The 27,629-nt window shown below is 41.1% G+C and overlaps 1 protein-coding gene across 4 annotated transcripts in view; it reads left to right on the top strand.

Moving 5' to 3' along the window:
* The window catches only part of plxna1a (plexin A1a), a 263,617-nt gene that overhangs the window by 115,180 nt on the left and 120,808 nt on the right, over window positions 1-27,629 (top strand). For 2 of the 4 annotated variants that reach the window (XM_086214083.1, XM_086214081.1), the window contains exons 4-7: window positions 6,773-6,904; window positions 23,233-23,333; window positions 26,780-26,903; window positions 27,210-27,363. In XM_086214083.1, the coding sequence (XP_086070209.1) occupies window positions 6,773-6,904; window positions 23,233-23,333; window positions 26,780-26,903; window positions 27,210-27,363 (511 nt within the window). Of the gene's footprint in view, window positions 1-6,772; window positions 6,905-23,232; window positions 23,334-26,779; window positions 26,904-27,209; window positions 27,370-27,629 lie in introns of all 4 variants that reach the window. The other 2 variants (XM_086214082.1, XM_086214080.1) reach the window with 1 other exon arrangement.

Raw genomic sequence — 27,629 nt, 5'->3', positions numbered from 1 at the left:
TAGTTTCAGAGAGAAATGCTAACAAGGTTAACAAGCTGCTCCTATCGTTCCCTTTTCCTCCTCTTTCACGTCATCCTTCCTTCATTCTCCTCCTCCCTCTCCTCCCATCCCTTTGTCCAGCTATGTAATTAACTAGACGTTTAACAGCTGAGGTTGGACAGGGCACTGCTGTGTCTGGACACACATACGCATGCAGACGCACACTCACGGTCGGAGAAAGAGGTGAGTGTCTGTGGGGGGAAGAAAAGGGATGAGGGGAAGTCTTCAAGCAGAGACAGGACGACAGAATGGAGAGATCTCTAGAGGGAAAGGGGAGGAGAAAAGAGGAGGAACGAGCGATCTGGGTGATAGGAATGAAATGAAGAAGTAATTGAGGAAATACCGGATGAAGGGATAGAGATGATTGAAGGACAATAATGAAAGGAGAAAGCAAGTGGAATACAGAAATAAACAACACTCAAAAAGAAGGCAAGGACCCAGAAAAGGAAAGAATTAATAATGTGTTGTGGTTTCCTGGTCTACCTGACCCAGAGGTGCGACCGGCAGTTGACCTCATTACTCTCCTTTGTTCCCTTTTATTACCTTGTCCTCCTCTCCACACTTGAGACACACTTGTGTGCACAAACAAAGCATCCTTCTCTGGAACAGTCCACCTCCCACCTCCGTGCCATCTCACCCATCCTCATCATCATCAAGTTTTCTCTTTAAACACACTTCTTGTACCTCCCTTATGTTAGAATGCCAGCTCTCGCATTATAGCTTATAATTATCAATCTAAAGCCCCCTTTTCACTGGCAAAAAAAATCCAATACTTGGTAAATCTTGGTATTGTCTGCATCGGGTTTAATCAGAATTCAATCCCAGGTCAAACTACCCTGCGGTGGACACGGGGATCGGCTCTGGCTGTAAACACAAAACACCAGGGTGAATGTATCATTTGCAGCCTACTTTCACGAGTATCTTATGTGACTTCTGTCAATCTGTGAAAAAAAAAAAAAATCTGCATTCAAACGGCACTCTAACATTGTTCAGTTGGCATCAAGTCAGAAAGAAAAACTGGCGCAAAAGATTTGTAATAGTAACGACTGACAGATCACTTTGTTTAGCAGTGCACTTGTGATGTAAAACATAATGCGCCAGAAATAAAAAAGAGAGAGGCAACTTATCTACTCCCGACTGGAAAGATGTCAAACAGCTTTTTCTTTTCCTATTGGGTTTACCTGGTTTTTCAAATATGCGTGCAGGTATGTGCAGTGGAATGAGGGTACGGTAGGATAAGACTGAAATACCAAATCATGGTTGGTCTCATTGCATATTCAAGCTTTTGGTTTATTTTCATCAGGAGCAGTTGAAGATATTTAACAACATCATGTAATCCACTCTCAAGTGTTTTAACTAATGAAGCATCTGCTCTTGTGTCCAAAGGACTTCTTCTCTTCCCCATGTGATAACACACACCGCGAGGTGGAGAGCAAATGAAACTGCACAATATGACCTTTCCAACAATGCCAGATACTTTCCTATGTGATTCGGAATTTGCATCAGATTCAATCATCGTTACACTCTGTATACAGCTGCGTCTACTCCTGCTACTCGGCTGTCAAGAAGAGTCGAAAGCAACGAACAGCAGAACTTGCTGAGTTGTTGCTCTGTGCCACAAAGCACTGTTGGGTTATCCAAATGTCTGCATAGAGTCAAAGAACATGTGCAGGTCAAGACTTCAATCAACAACAATTATTTCCGTTGGTCACTAAGCATGCATTGAATGAAATTCTTTATTCCTCCGCCTGTCCTTGATAAAGAGTCGAATAAAACATCTTGATTGCGTGTTCTGCATACTGTATTGCCAGGTCTTTCTGTTTTCATTGCCCAAAGAGAGTCTTTTAATCAGGAAGTGTTACAGTGATACGAGTTAGATGTTTGAGTCCTCCCAACTCCTGATTACAACCAGGACAGCTGAATACTCAGCAATCTCCTAGTTTAAAAATACTCTGATTTGAATGTATACTCTCTTTCATTTCATTTTTTTCTCCTTGTGCTAATCTCTCATGTTCTTGAAAACTTTCTAAGCTCGCCTTTAGCTGCTACTGTAGAAAGCACACATTGAGGATCAAGACATACTTTGTCAAAATGCCTCACATGACTTTCACTGGCGTTCCCCTCGGAATGAATTCTATAGTAGCTGTGGGAGTGAAGGCTTCAATGTCTGGAGCAAAGGTTGAAGTGACTTTGATCATTGTACAGCCACAAAATCCATCTGGGTGGATGGAGATGGAGTTCCACAAGCGTGGGAAGTTCACATGTCACATTTGCATCTTGTTTCTCTCCAACAGATTAAACACAACAATGCAATACAACCCATGTTTCCACCTAAAGTGAACCACGCCTTGATTACTGGGGAAGCACTTTGCTGAAAACTCAAAGTGTCTCTCATCAGAAATGTGTGCGACTGTAGAATAGAGGATGTATGTATATAGCTCTGCGTTTCTGTGTTCACCATGTGGACATAAGGGTGTGTATAAGAGCTACAGTGTCCTTGGTAATATCAGTGCTGGTTTGGTAATGAGCCTAATCCCTGGAGGATAGAGGAGACAGAGCAGTCCAAGGGAGGGACGGAACGGAGGGTAAAGAAAGGGGGGAAAAAGTGGGATAGAACTCCAAAGTCAGAGCGTTGGCTGCAAAACTCATCAGCAAAAGTCACCTTTACCTTCCCTTCTGATCCAAACTTAAAGAGAAGGTGACGTAACTCAAGGTGGCCGAGGAAGACGGTCCTGCAACCAAAAGGTCAAAGATTCAATGACTGTCTTTTTGCAACCTGATTCCTGGATGTACGTCAGCCTGGAGTAGATGATGGTGTGAGACCTCATTAATCCTTTATGGTACAGCATCATTGCTCCTCCACAATAACACAATAACCATTGTGCCTAGTGTCTCATCTTGTGTTCATACTGGGAATATCTAATATGTAAGAATCTAACATAATATAGGAGGCGCTTTTCTGTGTATATTCCTCAGTCACATTGGAACAAACCCAGGGACTCCACTTCTAACATAAGCTGTGTGAGTTTCACTTCCAAGGTTGCTATTTTTTGAATAAAAAAAATTTGCTCTCAACGGGAAGGGCATCAGTGTGGTGTAGCCTGAAGCCCTCTGAAAGAGATTGTCTAGTTCAGTTTGAAAATATCTTTCAGTTCTTTTGTCATATAATTGAAAGTGCAAAAACTGGCACATTTTTCCCTATTAAGTATGTAAAAAGTCCTTTCTTTTTTTTTTTAACTAATAGGCTCTACTTCAGCAAAGATGCAGCGTCTGTTCCTTGGTCTTATCTGGGCTTTGCTACTTATCATTTCAACAGGACAAATGGTAACATAAAAGGTTCCACATGTCTCTGTGTCACCCTTTTATAGCTTTGGATTTAGTGAGCACACGCTACACAGAGAGGAGAGTTGGATTTATTGAGTGGACTTGTCTTTAGGTAAACCGGTCAGCTTGTGCTATACGGAAGCTAATATAGGGCACAGAATGTCAGGAGTGTTGGAGCTGGTGGATTTGTTGGCCCAGGTTACAGTGACACTTTTTCACGAACATACTGCACTTCTAGAACTGTTAAAATCAACCTAACAAGTGGTGTGTTTGCCAAACTACTTCTCTCATAGTGGCACCGGACACTCCTCTAGTAGATTAGTCTGCTTTCTGACCCGCCAGTAGTCCCTTGGAACTGACAGTTTTACTGTTTGACAAAAATACTGACACGATAACTAGTTTAAGTAGTTTTAGCCTCATAAGTCAACTAGCATGATCAAAAGACCAAATAGGTGGATTATAGATATCGAATGGAAACTAAAGAAGTCTTTATTTTCACATGTACAGTGTACATCGAAATTTGCCTTCTGCATTTAACCCATCCTCTATGGAGCAGTTGTTGCCAGCACCTTGGTTCGGAGAACTGATGGGACTATCAGCCTAACATACATGTCTTTCAGATAGTGGGGGGACTGTAGCACCCGAAGGAAACCCATGCTGACATGAGGAGATCATAGAAAAAACCTTGGACAGCTGGGACCTTCTTGCTTTGAGGCAACAATGCTAACCAGTGAGAAGCCATTCAGCCTATTCCATGGAGAATAAATGCGAAAATACATTTTCGTAGGTTTTACATACTCTGGCGATTACTGCTTTGCATATTGCCGTTCTTTTTAACTTGTGCAAATAAATGTATGTGACTAGTTAATCAACGAGCTGAAAAAAACTCCCTCAAGTTAAATCCACTTGTCAAGGTCAAGAGTAAACTAGTCTGCTCTTTGGTCTCACCTGCTCACTCAAGAGCTGAATCCATGCTTGACTTCTGCAGGTCACTGGTGAAAGAAAAGAAGATTATTTTGGACTTTGACACAACTAGTGCAGTACACCACGAACAAGGTGGACAAAAACATTGACAATTGTTTTTGTTCAATTTTCGTAAGAAAAATGAGGAACTGGTGCTGACAAAGAAGAAATTGACATCAAGGACATGGAAGAAACGCTCAAGTGGCTTTTCATAAAAGGTGAAACTTGGGACACATATGTAGAAGTGGATTATAAGAGTTGTTCGAAGTTTCTCATCCTTTAATGGCACTGTGTCCTTTGTAAGAAGTCTGTATATGGACACAGTAACTTCAAGAGTGCAGAGGTCACAGAAGGAGAGCAGTATCCTGCAGGCTAGCAGACTAGATACGAATCTATGCTCACCTGCTTCAGTCTGAGGTCCCCTCTGTGCCAGCTGACCTGAAACCCCCACCAACTGCCCTCTGCCATGAGCTGCAGGGCAGAGCACGCCCTCTGCTCCTCCATCCCCCCACCCACACACACACACACTCCATTTTGCTACAGTCCTTCACTCATCAGCGTTGATACAGCAACCCAGGGTATGCAACAGTTCTATAATGGCCTAATAAATATTTTGTGTGTGTGTGTGTGTGTGTGTGTGTGTGTGTGTGCGTGTGTGTGTGTGCATGTGTGTGTGCGTGTGTGATGTCGCCTGTTGACAGAGAGCAAAAGAGAGAAATCATCAGAGCCTGAAACACAAAGGTCACATTCATCGCTCATCAATAAAAGCTTCAGTGTGTTTGTGTGTCTGCAGCAACATAAGAGACTTGCAGAAACAAATTACCTTTGGACAATAACAACAATGTTGAATGTCAGGAAAACTTCCGCAATTTGCCAGTTTTCGTTGCAAATTAATACAGACCCATTTGAAGGTAGTGTTTGCTATGTCTGTTTTGTTGTTAACATGACAGGAAATGCTGTCATATTGCACTTAAGTGTAAAATCTGGAGATTTTTGGCTCACAATATCCCGCTGAGCAAACTCCTTAAAGCTGATTTGTCAAAGCACTTGACCCTCTTAAGCAACAAAAGCACATACGGTGACGAGGGGCTGTCTTGAACCTTCTGTTGGAAGAAAGATTAAGGCAACTCCGGTAGTGATTTGGCAGATAATAACTGCAAAGCCTGTTGAGACCAAGAAGAGAGAAAAAAAAAGAGAGATGACAGAGTAGGTCCGGATGACGGGAAGACAGAAAAGTTTTAGCGGGCTAAACCGCTGTCAGATGATGAACCAGCAAATGGAATTGGGGAAATAAAAAATAGGAGGATTCAGACATTTGAACAGAGCGGAGTAGTAAAAAAGAAGTTGTTTTCTGGTAAAGTGGGAGCAACGTGGTAAGCAGACTATCAAAATTAACTATGATTCAGTTTCCACGTAGCTTCCTTTCAGCTAACATTTTAGGCTACCTTTTAGGTAAGCCTATAAAGTGATACAATAAATGCTATGGCTCTATAAATCTATGTAAATCTACCAAAAGATCACCGAAGCTAAAATAATTAGATGCATCAGTTAGCCCCTTAGCTCACCAGCAGCCCATTACAAACCTAGAGCTAATATTAGCTGCTATCCTCTGACAAACCACATTACCATGCAAGTAAAACTGAACGTTTTGAGTTGTGGCAATACAGATCAATTTGACACAACATTCTATTTCCAAATCAACAATTTCATTTGCTAACATTCCAAGTATCGATCTGTGCCATCATGACATTCAAACCAACCTCTGCCTCTTAAGTTAATCATAGGATAAGACACCACAATGCCACCTACTGTATAGCATCACTTATTTTGGGGCGTTTCAGCTAAAATCACAGCTGTATTAAATGCAGTGACCAATGACCAGTGGAGAACTGCAACAATGGCCTACTGTACAACCTAGATGATTTGTTTGAAAGTCTTTGCTTACAGAAACATATCAAGCAAGAACAGAAAGATTCTATACATTGACAAGGGGTGAAGTTTTATCACGTTCAATCTCAAGCCTGTTGTCTGGATATCTACATGAAGAAGTTGTTCAAGGCTTCTCTTGCTGCAAAGAAGGTGCATTAGACACAGAACTACATCTGTAGCCTGTTCCTCTTGCCTGCTAACGCTAACAGCTCGATGCTACCTTAGCCACTGAGTCAAGTTGTTTGGTGCCTACCTGTGGGCTCCAGGCACTGACAAAGCAGAGACATGCATAGAATAAGAATCAATATCAGGAGAGCATAGCTAATAATTAATAAAGTCATCTTCACTTGTTTGAACTTTTTTAATGATACTACTTCTATGGTTGAAAGTACTACCATGAAAACATGTTCCCCATTGAAAATTTGGAAAGCAGAAGTCAAATATTTATTTTGTCAATATTTTGCAAAAAACATTCAATTTTAACAGTGTCTTTTTTTCTTCTTCTGCCCTCTTCCAGATCCTTGTCAACTCCATAACCCAGCCTGCCTTGCTGTATGAAAATGTGGTGGTGAGCGATGGGACCCCAATCCTGAGAGATCTCCTCTTCAATCCAGACCATCAGTATTTATATGCCCTCACTGATAAGCAGGTGAGACAAGAACACACAAGTTCTCCATTATGAGGCCTGCTGTTGCTGTTATTTAATGGCCATTAACCTGTCTGGTGATTTTAGGGATGGAGCCAGTGATGCATGACAGCTTGTAAAATATAAGTACTTGCACGTCTAGGTCAATGTGTGTAAGTGTATGTCGTGTGTGTTCATAAGTGTGCACCTCCACTGTCTCACATATTTTCATAAATATACAATACTTGCTGAGTACTCACACGCCGATTCACGTCCTGTAGAAGACCCGAGCAAAGTTAAGAAATAAGAGTGGAATACGATTGAAAATGGAGAAATATTTATGGGAGCATGAAGAGTTGATGAGAGTTGATGTATGAAAAACATGTACAGGGGAAAAAGCAGTCAAGCTAATTACATGCAAACACTACCACAACCAGTGCAGGGACACATTTGCAGTAGAAGCAGCATTAAACATGCACACACACTAACATCCAGCCGTGAGAGCTAATTAATATCATGAATATTAACGTTTGTCGCACTGAATGTAGGATGAATTTCCACACCACCTATCCACCAGGGATACAGTATATATACAACCATCGCATAATTAACTGTAGTGAAGGATTTATTTTTAGAATGTTTCCTAATGCAGTTTAAGTGAACAACAAAATGACTTTTGAAGATCTTAAATGAGCAAATGATTCTAGTTTCTGGGTTTGTTTGTTTTTTGAACCAGTACTTTCACTACTTTTAGCATTTAAAATATAGAAATAAAATCTATGAGAATCCATAGCTTCATATTTTATAAAGGTTTTGTCCCAAGTTTCAGCAAGCCAGCTGAATTGCGTAGACCTGTTGTTGCGCTCTAAAAACTTGTGATTTAATGAAATGATACCCAAAACTGAATCGCCGCATGTTTTGTTGCATGTTTTCAGTTAGTTTAACTGTTTGCTACACCCAGGGACGGCGAGATGGTGAAAAGAGGTGACTGGTATGATAGCTAAGGGAACACAACCACATCCACTCAGCTCTCCAAAGTTGTGGGTATCCGAACTGGGCTTTCATTAAAACTGCCAAGAAGTCCAGGGAGGATAAGAAAGATGAAGCCCAGAAGAAGAGGAGCATCGTCATCCCATATGTGGCAGGATTTTCAGAGAAACTTTAACACACATCAGATCCCCGTGCACTTTAAGCTTCCTGAGGCAAAAACGTGTCCATCCTAAAGACAAGGTTCCAAGGTATAAAAAGAGTAATGTTGTTTATGCAGTCCAGTGCAATGAGGAGTGCTCTGACCTGCACATAGGGGAGACAAAACAACAACTGCACAAACGCATGGTGCAACACAGGAGAGCCACAACCACAGGCCAGGACTCAGCAGTCCACCTCCACCTCAAGGAGAAGGGGCACTCCCTTGAAGACCACAAGGTACGCGTTGTAGCCAGGGAGGACAGATGGTTTGAAAGAGGGGTGAAAGAAGCCATTCATGTCAAACTAGAACGTCCATCTTTGAACAGAAGAGGGGGCCTCAGACACCACTTATCACCCACCTACAATGCCGTCCTTAGATCCCTCCCTTAGATCCCTCACCTTTATTCAGGTGACCTGAATGACTCTCCTAAGAGGGCTGGGAGGGGTAACGACCCGAAACTGAGGCCAACGACTCACATCACCACCTAATGAGCCGATTGTTCTGGCCTGACCGCCACTTGTTTTTTCTTTGCCGCCACCCCCTTGGGTGGTTATATACCTGATACTTCCCACCAGAATTTTAGAACTGAAGAAGCTTCTTGGATGAGAGGCGAAACATCTTCACCTACAAGAGGATTGAGTCCAGTTGCCGAGTTTGATCATTTTTTTGAGGATTATGATAGCTAACATTTGGAATTCCTCTTTCTCATGCTGAAATGTGTATGCCATTGAAATAGCAACATGCCAAGTCCTGGTGCACCCTAGGCTTTAAGGGGATTGACATGAGGTTCTCCGATTGGTTTGAGTGATGTCAAACCCGAAACACACCTATGAATAATTGGTTGCTAATGACTGACTCTGCACTGCGCGCCGTGGTTTGAGCTCCAATTATTCACGCTCTAAATACCAAAACTAAGCTGAGCACACAAGGAACACACAACTTACATACAGTGCTATTGGCCAACCGCCTGGCGCCATAGATCCCTCAAATAAAATAAAATAGTGTTCGGGTTTTTGTTTTAGCCCAATCTTCATAAAAGTGGTAATAAAGGAATAAAATCATAAGCACCTGAAAGGAAGAACATTTAGTGATGAAAACTTCAACATTAGGTTGCATTTTTTTCATTTTAAATTGCTTTGTCTCACCGGCTTCTCATTTTCCATACAGACCTCATCAGCCGCGTATATACGATAAAATTCTGCTGTCCTCCCATCTGGGAGTCATTATCTTGAAACGACAGCATTCATACGAGTTTGATGTTGCAGTTTGTAAAGAATGGTCATTTCCTTGACTTTTCCCTCATCTCCGTCCTTTACCTGCAAGACTCTCTTATCTCATAACAGCTAATGACCTCGATGTGATAACCTTCAGCGAGACTTTGCTGGTACGTAGACAGTAACTGCCTTGTGAGTGCTGTGTAATTTACCAGCGATTAGACATAATTGACTTCCATGTGTCAGAATGAGCACGGAGAGGAAACGAAGTGTAATTGATACAAATGGACGGTGTAGGTGTTGATGTGACAGAGGAAATAAGGCCCGTCGATCATGAATTGCAGGCAAGGAAGAGTTGTTGAAAAACTGTGCAGGTACATACCTACATATTCACACAGAGCGTATAAACAAACACAAAAACTGAAAATGTAAAACACACAAAGATAAACAGTTAATTCAGGATGGATTTCAGTTCTCCTGGAGTTCCTACAACAGTATAGCATGACAGAAATAGCTTTTTTAGGAACATTACAAAAACCAACAGCAAGAAATTAAAATGGCAGCACAAATTGGAAGAGGTCCAGGAAACATTCAGAATAATACATGTTTGCGGAAACCTAGAGAGCTGTCAACAGAAACTATAAGACTTCAGCAATGAAACCAATTAGAATGAATGCTGCACCGCATCCATGTCCCTGTTTTAGCCAGCATTGCTCAGCAGGATGCTGTAATTGTTGAAAATGTCCCCATTTATCTCCTGTCATCTGCATTATAGATGTAAGCTATTGCCACCAGAAAGCAAGTTATTAAAGCTAGATTGTTATTTTTCATGAGAACTGATATGTCCACTACATGTGTGAACATGTACAAGAAAAGCCTCGCAGAAACCAAGAATGCCTGCTCTTGAAAAAGTGTGTACAGGGAGGGAGTTCATGCCTGGCACTCTTTTTTTTTTTTATCTGTTTAAGCTTGCATGTAAGTTTGACATTTTATTGGGCTACAATAGCTGCTTATCCCCACCGCAGTTTTACCGTAAGATTCAACTCATGATGATATGTTTGTGTAACCCATACACATACTGTAAGGAACTCTTAAAATGAGAAGTTGTGAGACTGAGAACTATTTCATGAACAATGAGAAGAATTCAGCACAAATACTCCACCGTGCAAATCAGTACTGAGCGAAACAACAACATAACAGTAACGGTAAACAGCAACAATGGCAATGCTCAGTGTCAGGAACATTTCAGTTAAAGTGCAAGTACAACTCTTCACTTTGCCAGGTGTGAAAACATTTTGTCAGCAGTTGTTGTTGAAGATTAATCATTTTCATTCAGCTAACAGTAAGCTAGCGGAAGGATTTAGAAGAAAAAAAAAAGTGCTGCTGTCAGCTGATCAGAGCATAGCAGTGCAGCACATGTGAATGTTGCAGTAGTTTATATGTGCCGTATACGGAAGTGTTATAACCTCGTTTGTTTGTGTTTGTTCGTTTGTCATATGTGTCTGACTCTTCCTGCATTCTGGAATCACAAAGAATAGACGCTGGAGAGGAAATAATATCGTAGCGAGCTCAACACACTCTTTTGAGAGTGCTTAAGGCAAAAAAGAAAAGAAAAGCTTTTCGGGTGACTCATCACCTTAAGGTATTGTCACATTAGCTATTAGCTTCCTATATGCTAAGCTATGCATCTGGCTCTCGCTTCAAATATAGCATAGTATCAGTGTTCTTTTTTTTTAAAACCATTTCCCCCCAAAATGTCTACACCTTTATTGTTGGCAACTCCTTTAAAAAGATACCGTAAATGCAATTTGGTACTATAAAGCTGTAATCTCATAAGCTAATTTTATGCTTCATACCTATGCTGTGATGCCAATTTTAGCTTTAAATGTCTGTCTGTTAAGTTTTGTTTTTGTGATTATCGGACTCACATTTTTTGACAGTTAATGATAATGGTAGATAATGGCGTTTCACTTGCAGAGCCTGAGCGCTGACTGTATTGACAGTCCAGTGGCAGACATGATAAAGAAAAGAGGGCGAGGATGGATGAGAGCTATGGAGGTAGGAGAATATAATTAGTTTGCAGCGGGATATGCTCTGTTTATTTCTCTAGCTCTTCTTGCCTCAACTTTTCAACATTCTTCAGGGTCCACACTTGTGCGTTTCTCTCAGCTGGAGAGAGCTTCTGGAGTAACTGCACTCCCAGTAGGTGCTTCAGACAGCATAGATTAGGATAAAGACCCTCCACCCCCAAGAGTATGCAGAGTGTGAACTTGTGTTCTAGACAGGACCAGAGTGTGTGCGGAGCCTCCCTGGCCTGCTGATGAGAAGCATTATCCTAGCCAGGGGGTGTCTGGACGAATAAATAATTTGCCGTGGTTTAAGGGCACTGACCAAACCCAGTGGTGTATGAACTATTTCTTTTTTTTTATTGCAAACCAAACAAATCCCAAGGAAAAAAATGTTGTTTTCTCTGGACTCTGCAGAAGTTTCTGGTTGAGTTGTAATGAGGTTTCAAGCCCAAAGTAGCACAAGCTGGCCTTGTATGTCTGGCCATATATGTTCAGTTCACTTGATGGACAGAAAGTTGAGAATTAAAGGTTCCAAGACAGCGTGCTGTGTACCAGCACTGTGAATTTGAAAGACAACAAAGTACTACGAGGACACTTAATTGAATGTTAAAGCAGGCAAATATTTCTCTCTCTCTCGCTACTGCAGATTAATTAAGTCTGCATTTAATGGCTACCAAAGAATGTAGCATGGCTCGTTATAAGTCTCTACATGGGCATGCGCGCGCACACACACACACACACACACACACACACACACACACACGGAACCATTGGTAGAACACCTGATAATGATTTTTGGCCACAAAGCTGTTACTTGCTGTGGCAGGAAGCAAGAACGATGAAGTCAATGAAACTCACTCATATGTTAAATAAAACCAAAGCAGTAGGAAGAAAGACTACTGCCAAAGCTCAGTGGAGTTCAGGACAACCTGAGCTCAGTGCTGATTAATGCGGCTTAATTTAGTTGATGTGAGGAGTGAGGTGGGCAGTAGGAAGAGGCAGGAAAGTACATACGTTCATTACTCAAGTAGAAATACACAAATACTTGTTTAGAAAAAAGGACTATATTTAGAAGTACTGATTTAACCGATTCCCCCAAATTAATCACAGAAGTTCAGGCTCTGAAATGTCTCAAAATTATACATTAAAAGGCTTTTTTAGTGATTAATTGTCAAAAACATAATTACAAACACAAAAACAGTACAATTTAATATTATAAAGTATTCTATAACAGATAATATATAAATAAATGTCAGAATAATAGAAAAAACAGAATAATAAAATCGAATATTATTTAATAAAATGTCTTATTTGCAGTGCATTTTAGAGACAACAAAATAATAAATTATCACTAAAGGATACATAAAATCTGCTGCTACCCATCTCCTTAATCAACACCCATGTTTTATTCTGAACGACCCTGGACACAAATTTTCTGCAGTCCCGAACTGGTCCGTCTGTTTTCTTCTTTTTTCTTCTTTTTAAGTAAATTAGGCTTCCAAACATTCGGCCGATATCTTCTCGTTCTTCATGCGTTACAGCAAAGGGTGACCAACATTTATCGATGTAGGACAACACCTCAAAGAAAACTCCTGTGTCTCCCTCTCACTACGCCTTTTACTTTCTTCTTCTTTTGAAACTTTTGGGCATCAAATGTTTAGGCCTGATTTGAAACCATTAGCGGTAGAAAGAATAGACATTTGTGTTAAAATGTAGGGAGTAAAATAAAAAAGTTATCAGAAAAATAAATAGTCAAGTACAGATACCTGAAGTGCACTAAAGGAGTATTTGTACGCCCCTCTCTGGCAGTAGGACCACTTGAAAGATGATTACACAATATGGAGTCTTTTACAAGTGAAGTATACATTCACCCTGTTTGTCCCGTCCTCCTCCTCCTCCTCCTCTTCATCCCTCCCTCCTTCTCTCCTTGTTGAATAATAGAAATGCCAAGTGATGAGAGCTCAGACATCAAAAAGCCCATTTCCCAGCTTGACAGAGCAATTTACCTTTCCCCATATTCACTCACACACATAATTAAAAGTGCTGGATTGGACTATGGAGTATAGACTACGAGCATCCGTACAGCACAAGTGACTCACATATGCACACACACATGATAAGAAAGCATAAAACTGCCCGATTCGCTTCGAGAGGCAAGTTTTCGATTAGCGAGCAATAGATTTACACATGGTTACACACACACACACACACACACACACATTTGGCTATACGGTCGCTGATAGTCTCTCTCTCAAGAACAGTGATATCATTTTTTTTTGTAGCACTCATAAAAATGAAAAATGGCATTACATCAATTTCATCAGTGCGGTTGTTTTTCCCGTTTCATGTTCAAATTAGCTGATCTAATGAGACCAGCGGGGTAAAGAGAGATTTCTCATCCTGTCACCCTCCTTCGTTGGTGATGTCATTGAGCAGGAATACTTCTTCAGACATGACGATGACATCACCTGATGACAAAGTGGCTCATAATCTATTGATTTTTTGCCGCACCTTTGAACCAAATTCCTCACTCATCATATAAATATAGCACTTGCTTCTACCGTGCACAACTGTTGCTTCTTTTACGGGCCAATAAAGCTTGATTAGATTTTTTTTCTGTTCATATTGAGATTAAGTAAATAGTCTGCTTCCTCTATTGATTGACCACATCTCCCACCCCCAGCCTCCCAGGCCAAGGTCAAGCCTCTTTGCTTGTAAAACAGCTCTGTAAGGTGACCCGTTGGCAGCAATTGCTCTGGCCCTTCCTCGGTGAGACTTCTCAGACAGTGGCATAATGGTCCAATGATGTGCCTCCATGTATCGATTTAGCCACAGCACAGAAAATGTCCCGAGATGTACTGCACTGCACAGTGGAGAAACCCTACCCCCGGCACCATATTAGAAAGGGTTCATATTCAATTCACTCAGCATTTTACTGCTCTTGGAGGTCAGGGAGAAAAGGCGACCGTGTGTTCCTTCTAAAGCAGTTTCTTTTGGCATTTTTCCAACTTTGAAGTTGATAAAAATTGTTAGTGGAGACAGAGAGGATAATGAGAAGATTCACAAATCTACTGGAGGTGCCCTCGGCAGTGGCATAATGAGCCAGGACCCAGCTGACGTCAAGCAACAAGGAGATGCTCTGCACAGTTTCAGCCTCAATGAAACGGAAACGGAACAGCGAGTAGCCTCGTCGACAAATGTGTTGTTGGAGCATCGTATCAGATAATAACATTAGCATTGACAGCGTGTATTGACACAGATGAAAACATAATTCTGCTTATCTCAGGGGTGCTCTTGCTGGTGTTGGATGGCACATTATAGCCATCTAGCTAACATTTGCGGGTGTCTTATAAGGCTCCTAGCATGTGTTACCTTGCCTTTATTTTTGTAGAAACTGCTTATTTTTGGAAGCTCTTCTTTTTTTTCATCAGCTGTTTCTTCTTCCTCTGAACCCCATGTTGGTGTGCAGGAGTGAATGGATGTTCCAAGGGTTCCACATGGTGGAAAACCAAGAATCCTTGTAACATAGGATTATGCAGAACACCCATTAGTCACAAAGACTGGCTGCAGAGGTGTCGCATGGACCGAGGCAGAACTCACTCAGTTTTAGGAGCAGATGCATCCAAAATAGTAAAACATAAGATTTCTCCAAGGCTTTTGGGTAGTATGTTTTCACCTTTGTCGTCAACAGTAACGTTTTAGTGTTTTAATGTTCATTCAAAAAAATTATGTCATATGCTGTCTTTTTAACAGATTTCAACAATAATGTGGCACTTTTTTCTAGCTTTGCTCTATTTTACATTGCATTATATCTCCTGAAACCCTCCTCACATGAGCGCATGCACACACACACACACACACACACACACACACACACACACACACACACACACACACACAAAATCACTCACAACCAAGCCATCTATCAAGGCGGAGAGATGAGGGATGAACTAATCAGAACGTGATTTGTGAAGACAGTCAAAGAGAGGGACTGCAAGACAGTGAGATGTCTTATTGTGGTTGAGAGGAAAAGCATGATTCAGGGTTTGAAGAAGGAAGTTTATTCGTGCAACACAGAGTGTGTTCGACTGATCTTTTCAACAAAGCTTCGTAATGTAAATAATTACTCCTTTCCTCTGTGGCGTTCAAGGGAGGTGACTAATGTAATGAAGGGTGTATTTTTCCTCATGTTTTGCTGTGGTTAAAGTGATACTTGGCTCTAAAAGAGCAGTTTTGTCAAACTTAGAAGATTAGAGCTCGGCAGCACCAATTGTATTTGTATTTTATTTATGATATATTTTAAAAGAGTCGTCACCAACAAAGGAAAAGTCCTTTTGATGGGAAAATGCTGTAAAGACAGAGAACATTGATACCCAGACAATTGAAGCAGAGCAAAAACAAAAAACTCAAACGATTCCTCGTGAGGACTCAATAGGCAACTTACACTTTTTGGGTGAAGAATCACTTCTAAGTTTCAATTGTAGTCTCATCTAAACAAATACAGGACATTGAAGTAACACACAACCATTTGCTGCATCTGTAGCTATCACAAAGGAAACCTATTGAGGAGGGTTACTGCCCAGTTAAAGGTGTGTCTATCACCCCCCCCCCAGGCGATATGAAACTGCATTCTATACTCATTGTTGGGATATGACTAATACCTGCTGGTGATCGGACAGTTTGTGAAAACTGGACTCCTAAAGAATAATGACAGAGATCTTCTCTTTTTTTTCCCCGCTGCGCTGTATTTCTTCGCCATCTCTCTCCTCTGAGGTTGTGTCTGTCGGTGTCTAGTTGTGATCTATAGCTTCATTTGCTGTGTTTTTCTCTGCGTCCGGCCAAATTGAAGACAGATGAGAGTGGAACAGAAAGACAGAGAGGAAGAGGGAGGAAAAGAAATGGGATAAAACAGAATTTTTTCAAAAGAAAAAAACAGCGGTCTGAAAGAGTGGGAAAGTGTGTTTTCGCAACCTATTATTAGAGTGTCCACGATAATATATCTTCATATCTCATATTTGTACCAATTCGGCTCTGTGTTCATTGTTTCAGTGTGTCTATATGCCAGAATTAACATGTCAAAGTTGAAACAGTTCGCAATGTTTGCAAAGAATCTGTCCAGAATTTACGTATCTGAATACCCAATGTTTATGTGTGTGTGTGTGTGTGTGTGTGTGTGTGTGTGTGTGTTTTATGGCAGTCATTAACATCCATGTGGCTGGCAGAATAAGCCATCCATCAGCCTATCGTGTCGTGATAGCATCTTATATTCTCACCCGGTATTATACAGATGGGACAATTAGAGTTAGCTGTGGCTAGCTTGGATCGTACAGGCCCCATGTGTGGAATGAAACATCAGTCGCAATTACATTTGTGTGTCTTCCTCATCCATCCTCCCCCCACATTCCTCACCCCCACCACCCCACCCCCTCCTCTCATCTGCCACTAGGCAAATTAAGAGCCTCTCTATCATGACCCAAATGAGAGAGGCTCATTTGTAGCTGTTATTTATTTGTAATAAACTCTCCCATCATTCTCTCTGCGCTCTGCCCTCTTCTCTACTAGTGTAAAAAAAAGAAAGTGGCACAAAGTCTCTGTTAAAGGCTAAAATGAACAGTTGAAATGGCATTTTCTTTCCTCCATGATGTCATTTTTTTATATCTTCCTTGACCTGGTCTTCTAATTTTTGTGTCCTTTCCACTCACGTCCCTCCTCCCTCTCTCCATAGATGAATGTGTTCCCTCTGCAGCGGCAAATAGGCCAGAGATGAAAATGCCATAGTTGATATAAATAGGTGGTTCATACTTACTTTCTGTCATACACACACACACACACACACACACACACACACCCCTATACACACATACACACACACACTTACCTCGGTAAGACAAAGAGTCTTTGGCTGAGTAGCTCCTGTTTCCCATCCCATTATCTGTTTTCTAAAACTCAATAATTGAAGTCTTCCATTGGAATACATCATCTGCCCCGCTATCACAAAACCCTATTGAATAAACTTCTCTTCTTTGCTATTGTGCTTGAGTGTGACATGTTTTTTTTTCCTCCTCCTCCCTCTATCAGATAGGCTGTATTACTAACATGGTATTTGTCCAGGCGCATGTAATGACTGCAATTTGCTGCTATTTGGTGTCCTAGAAGAGGCCGACGCCTGGTAATGGTGGTATTATAATAGTTATCAGCCACAGGTAACTATTATCATGCTATGAATGGGCTGTAAGCTATTGTGTTCTACTGTACTCTGGAGTGACACGGTGGGAGGAGCTGTTGGACGTGAGGATGAGAGAGAGTGATTACTGGCACCTCGCTGAGAGATGTTTTGTTTGCGTGGACGCTGTTGAGAGATGTTACCTGAAATAGCCTCTCTATTTGGAACGCATCATTTTCAGAAAAGGTTCTGTGATTGCTCAAATGTGTGAATGTAATCAAAAATCAGCAACAAGTGTATTTAGAGGTTGCGTACCTCCAACAAGGTACACGAGGAATCAATGAAAATGTCATTAAGATATCATAAGTAGGGCTGCCAACAGTTCAGCAAGCCCATGGTTCGGTCTGTGTGGTAGTTTTTGAGTCTTGCTTTCCGTTGTGACCAAAAAATCCAACATTGAGACATTGAATTAAAATGAATAAATACTGTCAGTAAACACAGAAGCTGATGCATTTGGTTTTCTTGTTGACTGAAAATCCCATCATTGACTTTGCCTCACGACTCAAATAAATATGCGTTTCAAAGTAACACGAGTTCAGATGAAGTTGACAAAAATGCTTGTCAAGTGTTTGGTACACACAACTACTGCAATCAGGCAAGCAAAAATGTCTCCGATGATTATTTTCATCATTGATTAAACACCCAGTTAATGTCAGAATTCAACCTTTCGTCTATGACATTCCATTGAAGTTTGAAAAATGCTGATTAAACTTTCCTTGAGTGCAAAGTGATGCTTTTTATACCGTGTGATTTTTTTTTCTTTCTGTCAAACAATCCTTTTTCTGCCATAAATGACAAATTAGTCAGCAGATCCTGACCGGTAAGAGTCTCGTACCAGCAAATGTTTGACCTTTCTGCTTGTCGAAAGACTAAAGCGACTAATTGAATATTTCCTTTGATGATAATTGATTCAGTCTTGCAGTTTTATTCCACAAAAATGTTTTTCTCCAGGCCGTCATATTTTTTTTTCAGTTGGTGTCTTCGGGGAGCGGGCGTATGCAGCCGCATGCTACTGCTTCCAGAAAAGGTGCTGTAACCAACATCTGTCTCAGAGCATGTCGTGTTCTCTTGTGCAGCTGACCATTTCAGAGACGCTGGTGTTGTTGGTGTTTTCTCTTTTTCCAGAGTATGGTTGTGTGAAAACAGGTCGGGGCTCGTCACCCTGAGGAGAAGCTCTTTCTTCCTGCTCCTGTAAATTTACATCTAATAGGAACAACCGTAATGGAGAAAGAACTGAATATTTTTTTCACTATATCGATGTTTCAGACGGCCGGCATCATCACATCCTCCTGGCTCAGACAGAGACAGCGAGGGCCGGCAGGATGATGTCAGAGACTACAGTCCTTAACGATGGGTTTCCAATAAAGCAGTGATTGCCCGTCTAAAATTAACCCACTGATGTGATGGAGGAGAATTGCCCGAAAAATGACATTGGTGTTTGAAGTATGAAGTAAACCAACATATATTTTTGTGTTATTAATCATGAAGCATATCTGCATTCAGCAGACATAAAAAGTCTGATTTACTGTTTGTAGGTTGAAGTGTAAAAGAGAAGGTTGAGTTTCCTCTTTGAAGGTCTCTCCACTGCTGTGCCTGCAGCTGCTATTAAAATTCATCTTCAACACCTTCCTGCTCACCTGGCGTGCCCCCTGCCTCCGCAGTGTTATTGATGTTGTACTTCACCTAACTGAGGCAGCTGGAGATACACATGGAGTGTGTGCATGTGTTCTTGCATGTAGACGTGGCCTGGGTGGTCAGTGATGCATCTAAGTACTTAACAACTGCCCCAGAAAACTTGTCTGGGCTATAGACTGTATGATAAATGGACTACGCTTCCTGGTATGATGAAGTGGAAGTGCATTACGCCTGCATTCTCTTTAATGGCCAGCAGGGGGACTTCGAAAGTGACGCGGCTTCTCAGTGGTTTAGTACCTCTACAAATATTATCCTGATACATTTATGCTCTAAATTACTCATATCAAAACTTCTTGAATGCATCATCACACTCTTTTAGTAAACTATAGTCCTATCATAGAAAGAAAGAAGTCCAAGCAACATGCATGGTGACTGTGATTCCCAAACTGGGGTATGTAAACTTATGTCAGGGGAACATCAAAAACCTCTGTAGTATCCCTTCAAAATACAGCAACAAAAAAAAAGTACAGATTTTGCCACCTGCATTTTGCAAAGACCCGCTCCTCCCATCCTCTGATTGCCTCTTCCTCTGATCTATCCCACTAGGCCTGCAAGCAGGTCTTCCGGGGATGCATTAAACCTACCCCTATTTTTTTCCTGGATCTGAAAAAAAGTAAGACCATTTAGCAACCAATATGCTGACTAACTGGCCCCGTACCCATGGGAGCAGTAGTAGACAGAGTACATCAGAAGGTGGAGTCTGTTCTGTACAAACCAGCACCGTATCTAACAGAGCTAGCATTCATGGTCGCAGTGCTAGCTTAGCCTGAGCCACTGGTGGTACTAGTGACATCTCTGGGAGGGATAAGGGATTTATTTTTTTTTTTATTGTGAACAGCAACTTTTTCATTGTGTGTGTTTTTGCTTGTGTGTGTGTGTGTGTGTGTGTGTGTGTGTGTGTGTGTGTGTGTGTGTGTTTTCTTGTACTTGCGACATAGTGAGGACCAGGAACACATTTACAACAATGTGAGAAAATTTTTGGAAAGTGTAGACATTTGGGCCACTCCTCATATTTATAAAGTGTCGCTTTAAGGTCAAAAATTGGTTTCAGGGTCATTGGGGTTAGAAAAAAGTTATAGTTAGGTTTAGGGTCAAGGTTTTAATGGTTTTGGTTGAGGCTAAGGTAAGGGGCTAGGGGAATGTATTATATCAATAATAGTTGTAACAAATATGTAACTCCCAAGTATGTGAGTGTTTGTGTGTGTGAGATGTTAGAATTGTTTGTGCAATTGGGGACAAAAGATTTGTGTCCTAATGGTGGTACATTGATTGTTGGGTCAATGGTTAAGGTTAAAGGGTTAAGGGTTACGTGTAGGCAACTAGAGTACTTCTTGAGGTAGTGAACATCCATCTACATAAGTACCCCAAAAGTGATGTACTGTAAGGAAAGGTGTGTATGTGTGTGTGTGTGTGTGTGTGTGTGTGTGTGTGTGTGTGGTTTTACCTGAGGCAGTCTGTCTATCAGTAGCAAACAAAATCCAGCAATCCAGCAACCACATGGATGGTGATACACTGGGGATTTGAGCGAGAGCCGAGGAAACCAGAGTGTGTACAATATGCTTAAAGCATTTCAAAATGTCCTCTTAAAGGATAATACCTGGACTTCAGAGTACTCAACAAGCTGGGTGGAATTCAAGGTAACTCATCCCTCCTGATAATCATTCACACGGATGGCAGATGGTGAAAATGCAGACACCATCAGAAAACACTTTATGATAACCGAAACGATGACCATATTTGTGGAAATGGACTTCTTAAATGATAATTCCTGTCTGTTGCACAGGCTCCCCTGATGTTCAGATACTTCTCTGTTTTCTGCGTTAAGAGGCAGGTAAATGCGGACAGCTTTGTTTGATGCCCGTGCTAATACCCACGTTCTCAGATTTCCCCACAGAAATCATTCAAGTTTCATCTTATCTTAGACGTGCAGACACACAGATGGCAGCCGGTAGAGATTTAGCAGACAAAAGGAGTAATCCTCGATGTTTATCTCAATGGTTTTAAGTACAATGACATATTCTTTGCAAGGAATTCACGGGCATTAAGCAAACAGCCCTCTTAGGTTCAGATGACGGCCTGTTCAAAAGCAGTTTTCAGCAAAAAAGAAAGGAACAAAAAAATCTATCAAGGTCAAGTATTTCATTTGAGCTTTACAACTCCCTGTTTTTAACTGAGGATTTTGAAGGTTTGTGGTTTATGTCACGCTAAAAGGTTTATAAAGAACACATGTTTTTGTTTATTTACAATTTACACGGAAGGTTGAATTCACGTGTATGAATGTGTGGTGAGTGAAGTCAAAGCAGAAACCAGGCAAAATTGGCTCTTTGCTGCATGTAGGACCTTGCAGACATGTTTTTTCGCAGCCGTGGTGAGTTCATTCCAGAAATAATGGTTAAAATTGATGCAGATTAGGGCCAAGATATCCTGACTTTTTACCCTGAGGTGCTGGGTGCTCTCATGATTCTTCCTGACAGTGTTTTAGTTACACCCTCCCTGCCTGCTAAACACGATTTAAGACTTCAAATCACATGCTTGTTATATGTATACAGCCATTCCTCATGCCCAACTGCTAGTTTGGCTAAAAACAACATAGTTTACTGTGTGTAGGTGTACAATCACCCTCTAAACAAAAAAGTATAAATGGCAGCTGGAGATCAACAGTGTTAACATTTATCAACGGATTTTTTGTGTCATTTGATGTTCTACGTAGATATTTAGACTCCTTATAGTTTGGCCATAATCACTGCAACGCTCCAAAAAAGACTGTCTGTGTGTGTCTGTGTCTATGTGTGTGTGTCTGTGTCTGTGTTTATGTGTGTGTGTCTGTGTCTATGTGTGTGTGAGAACATGGACTGCTGTACTATTATTCTCCAAGCGTGGATTTGGCTTGGCACTAGCAGCATTAGCATTAGCTTCGGGCACCTCACCTTTGTTTATACAGTAAGCTCCATGAATTAGCAAATAATGAACTTTCATATTTTCCTCACTTGTGTGTACAGTACCTGTATTTCGAACCCCCTATAATCTTGATGTTGAAGCAGATAATGAAAATTCATGACAGCACCAAGGCAGATGCTTACCAGAAATGACTGGTATTCAAAACAGCAATGACATTTTTCTGAGTGTTATTACATGTTACATACAGTTGGATGCATTTTGTAGGGAGGATTTTTCCAGTGGTAACTCAGAATTTTGCTCTTTGTCTCTCTAAAACATTTCCACCTCACATGGGTCATAAAACTTTGAATATATACACGCCTACTTGAAATTGAAGCATGAATGCAAACTGTGTAGTGCCTCTTGTGTAGAAAAAAAACACAGCTTCGATCTACAGTAAGGTTGGCCAACATGGCCTTGGAGTTACTGCCAACGTGGTGTCTAAGTCTTTCCCAGTTTAAATTAGATGTATTAAGTTATAAAAGAAACAATCAGTCCCTCAAATGGGAAATGAAACTGAGAGCAGGCGGCCCAATTCGTCTGTTAGTTTTCCTGTAGAGTTTGAAGGCATGACATTGTCCAGACATGAAAGATAAATTTGGTTTAGTTTCCCTCCACGTTGCCCGCTGTCTTGCACCTGTGTTTAGGAGCTCTGGGTGGTACACACGAAAACACAGAGAGATGTTTGTCAGAAGGTGTAATCTTAACGAGAGTGTTTGTTTACACGTGTTAGAGCCTATACACCACCACCACCCCCTTCATAGCTTGCCTTGAACGCAGTTGCACGGAGTTGTAAGTTGCACCTCCAGAGCTGTTTATCTGTGATAGTCACAGAGAGCTTTTTCCTTTAATCTCATGTTCCAGACACAGGACACCTCCGGTATATCCTGTTTATATACTTTATTGTGCGAACTGTTTGATGCTGGTGTGCAGCATTAACCAGGTGTGTGTGTGTGTGTGTGTGTGTGTGTGTGTGTGTGTGTGTGTGTGTGTGTGTGTGTGTGTGTGTGTGTGTGTGTTTCCAGGTCACACGTGTACCAGTGGAGAACTGTGAGCAGTACAGCTCTTGCGGCGCCTGTCTGGGATCGGGAGACCCTCACTGCGGTTGGTGTGTGCTGCATAATGTGTAAGTGCACATACTGTTCATTATATCATGTTTCGTTAATTATAATGTGTCTGTGAGGGATTTTTATTAGTCATGTTCTTGTTAATCAGAAAGCTTTTTGCAATTTGATTTATTCATCAATGAAATCATAAACATTCCAAATCCTACAGTAAATCCACAATATGCCCAACGTATAATAACAAAAATGAAATAATTCATTCAGCCTGACAATGTGCTTCGACTGGAGGCCTGGTTACGCCAGCATCTAAAAATGCTAAAGAATTTCATTTCAGTGGGATTTCAGAGATCAGAGGATTTGGCCTCAGGGGCAGAGAATCTGTAAGAATCATTTCAACAAGTTCAACTTTGGTAAAATATGACATGCAAAGTTATTCACTCCTCCTTTTTCTGAGTGTAAACTGCTACATAGAAAAAGGATGGGTTTTGGAAGGGATGACGGCTGGTGAGTTGTCAAGTATGAAGAATTAATGGATGATTGGGATGCATTAATTCCTGATTAATGGACACTTTGATGAGTATTAACCAGCTTATACAATGGTCATTTGCCAAAGGAGAAAAAAAAAACAAGACCAAGAATAGGTATTTTCATGTTTTTTAAATAAATCTAAAATTTACACAGGCTTTAAATTTGTCTCCATGGTCATCATTCAAAGTTTGACTAATTTCTAGAGAATTTATTAACAACCAAACATAATTCAAAACTCAACTAAATAGTGTTTGACCTGTATAGGTACAACTTGGCAACAGGAGATAACAATACGCTCAGTTTATAGAGTCAAGGCTCAGCTACTAGCAAGAAGGCTAACATTATGCTAGCAAGAGCCAAGTTGAATATAACTGCATCATTTAATAGAGTAGTTGCCAATATGTTGGTAATCTGTGTCCCTGAAGTTCACAACAACACAAAAGTGGCATTTGCAGACGACACGACTGTGGTGGGGCTGATCCCCGACGGTGATGAAACAGCCTACAGAGCAGAGATTCACAAGCAGGTGCACTGGTGCTCAGAAAACAACTTCTCTAAAAATGCTGGAAAGACCAAGGCGCTCATCATCAACTTCAGGAAACTCAAGGCTGCTGACTGCACTCAGATCTTCATTGGAGGTGAAGGAGCAGAGAGAGTGTCCAGCATCAGGTTCCTGGGAGCTCACATATCTGAGGACCTCACATGGACTACACACACCACTGCACAAGTTAAAAAGGCACAGCAGTGGCTGTTCTTCCTGAGGACACTGAGGAAGGCCGGACGACCACAGGGATGCTGGTAACCTTCTACTGCTGCTCAACACACTGCTTCTAAACGTGGTACTGCAGCTGCTCAGCAGCGGACAGGAAGGCATTTCAGCTCGTGGTGTCGAGTGCACAGAAAATAACTGGAACTCAACTTCCTGCGCTGGATGATAACCAAACCACCAGGTGCCTCAGAAAAGCAACCAGCATCTGCAAAGACCCCATACATCCGTGCCTCCACCGGTTTGAACTTTCGCCATCAGGCAAACATTGCAGAGCCCTCTGCACCCACAAAAGCATATTTAACAGTAGTTCCTTCCCCAGGGCTGTGGCTGCCCTAAACAAATCCAACAAACTCTCCACTTGACACACTATTTCAGTGCAAAACATGTTGCTGCTACATGACAGTATTTGCTCTGTTAAATTATTATGAGCCTTTATATTTGCACACTATTTGCACAATGCATGAAATTACATTTGTTGCTATTTATATTTTTTTTCCATACTCTTTATTTATTTCCTGTTGTTTTCTTTTTGTATTGCATTGTTGTATCTATTGTTCCTCTTTATTGCTCTGTATCTATTTCCTACTGTTTTCTATATGGCATTGCTTTTCGAAGCCGTAACAAAATTTCGTTGCTGTACTTGTGTTTTGCAATGACAATAAAGCCTTATTCTATGTTATTCTTCTCGTCTAACCTGTTGAACAACTAGATTATCTATCTAACCATGCACATCAGTCCCTAAATCAGTGCCCAGATTTTCACCGACTCGATATTATTTTAAATATATGGCATTTCTTCACTAACAGTGTGTGGGTGGTGTTTGTGTCAGTTGCTGTGGTAATGTTTGGCTTAAATACAATACTCAGAGCAGCTGAGCCAGTCATGCATAGATCAGCTTTAATATCCAGGCTTTGCTTTGTTGTTGTGGTAACGTGCAAAAATCTCTGGTGAGACTAAATTAGTTAGATTGAGGCGAATAATTGTTTGTTTTACCCGGCTTTTGTCACTTAGTCTCCTCTTGCATCTGCTGTCCTGGGGGGCCTTCGTGACGTCAGTGAAGACCCTCTTTATGTGACACAGCTTTTGAATCGACACGCAGATGAATTTTGCCGCTCACTGAAGTGAATGGGCCCTCACACTCTAATGAACAACAAGTTGGCCTATTCATATTATCTTAGGTTGTAATTTTCCTGTTCAGTATTCCATAAAACTATTCCACTAATTCAGACAGAGACATTTTGAACAGCTAATTGGCCATTTATAACTACTTGTAACATTAAATTTGGATGAAAATGGATAGAGGAGTTTCTAAGAAACGCTCATTCACCTTTATATAGTGAGATTGAAGGAATGAAGCAATCAGCTTATGAAAGCGTGTCTGAAATACCCACCATCATGCGGGCACACACACACACACACACACACACACACAAACGACAACCAGCTATGGTTTTGTCTGAAAGTGATATGCTTTATCCAAATAGTGTTTCTGTGCCCATCAGCAACTCAACAATAGGTGTCTTTTCCCCTTGCGTCACTTCTTTGTGACTCCAGAGTGCAGAAAGAGCCAGACATGGCTGAATGTGCCATTTGCATGCCTTGTAGAAAGAGCCAGACATATATTTAGCTTGAAGTTAATATAGCTACTGTTTGCCACCAACAGCTACAGTAAAAAAAAAAATAATATGAAAACTGCTGCATCCACGTCGTCTTTATCCAGCTGCATGCTCACACGTGCACCTCGACTTGAGCTAAAAACAAACTGGACGATGAATCTATTGTTTTGTTGCTTTAGCTGCTGTTACTGTTAGCCGACATTAGCTAGTGGCTGTCTCTTTCTACATTCTGGAGTCAGAGAGCAGTGAAGCAGGACGGAAAAAAAAAATCTCTGTGAGCTCAAAACACCTATTTTACGAGGGTTTGAAAAGAAGAGAAACATTTTGGTTGACATATTGCTTTAAATATTTACTCCAAACATTTTCGCAGCTCTATTAGCAGTAACACCACAATTTACTCATCTGCACAGATAATTACATCCAATACATCACTGATTTTAAGATTTCCACCCTCCAAATAGTAAGCAAGGTAACTTAGTGAGGACAAGTTTGAAGCAGCTGAACGTGCCATCGCTATCTCTTGATCAAATACAACATAAAATGTATCCAGATAAAAGGATTAGCTTTCTAACAAAATGGCATTTGTCCTCACTAGATGCTCAAGGAAGGATCGCTGTGAGCGAGCAGAGGAGCCGCAGCGTTTCACCACCAGAGTGGAGCAGTGTGTCCGACTCTCTGTCCAACCAGATACCGTCTCTGTCACCATGTCAGAAGTACAGGTGCAGTGTTTTCCTAAAATGTCTTTGGATATACTGGAGCGTGTGTATTTTCCGTGTGCACATTCTGTGACAGGGAGAAAAATTACACATAGACAGGTAAAGCGAGCAAGATGGGTGTGAAACAAGGCTAGAGAGAACCTGTTCCTGTGTCATCACTGGCAGTCTGATCATCACTAAGAGTGGGAGGCAGCTTTGAGCCAAAAATCTTGGTAGATTTCCTGATCTGACCCGGCAGACATCTTGATCGTAGCGTCACTTGCTAAGTATTTTGATTAAAATGTTTACCTTAGGTTTATCTCCTTCTAGTTGGTACTACAGACCCAGAATGTACCCAGTCTGTCTGCGGGAGTCAACTGTTCCTTTGAGGAGTATGTGGAGACTGAGGGACGCATCTATGGAGGGAGGATTTTCTGCTTGTCCCCCTCTACAAAAGAGGTGGCCCCCATCACTCAAGACCAGGGTAAAAGTAAAATCCCAGTATTATTGAATTATGACAGAATTTTACTGAGATTTCTTACATCCTTGTTTGGTTGTTGTTTTTTTTCAAAGTAGGATGCATTCTGTTTTTTAGCTGTACTCTTTCTCTGCATATCAAATGTATAAACCACATATTTGAAAATTCTCGGAACCTTTACAGCTTGACTGTTTTCCCCACCAAGTAACTTTTCCACAAATTCCATTGCTTCAGCTCTGCTTCCTTCCCAGCAGCAACACTGGGGCTTGAAA

The sequence above is a fragment of the Aulostomus chinensis genome, chromosome 9 (genome assembly GCF_037954235.1).
Source record: "Aulostomus chinensis isolate RoL2024-O1b breed Wild chromosome 9, RoL_Achi_v1.0, whole genome shotgun sequence".
In the NCBI taxonomy this organism is placed as follows: domain Eukaryota; kingdom Metazoa; phylum Chordata; class Actinopteri; order Syngnathiformes; family Aulostomidae; genus Aulostomus; species Aulostomus chinensis.
The sequence above is the reverse complement of the archived record's forward strand: the minus strand, read 5'-3'. Positions and strand labels throughout refer to the sequence as shown.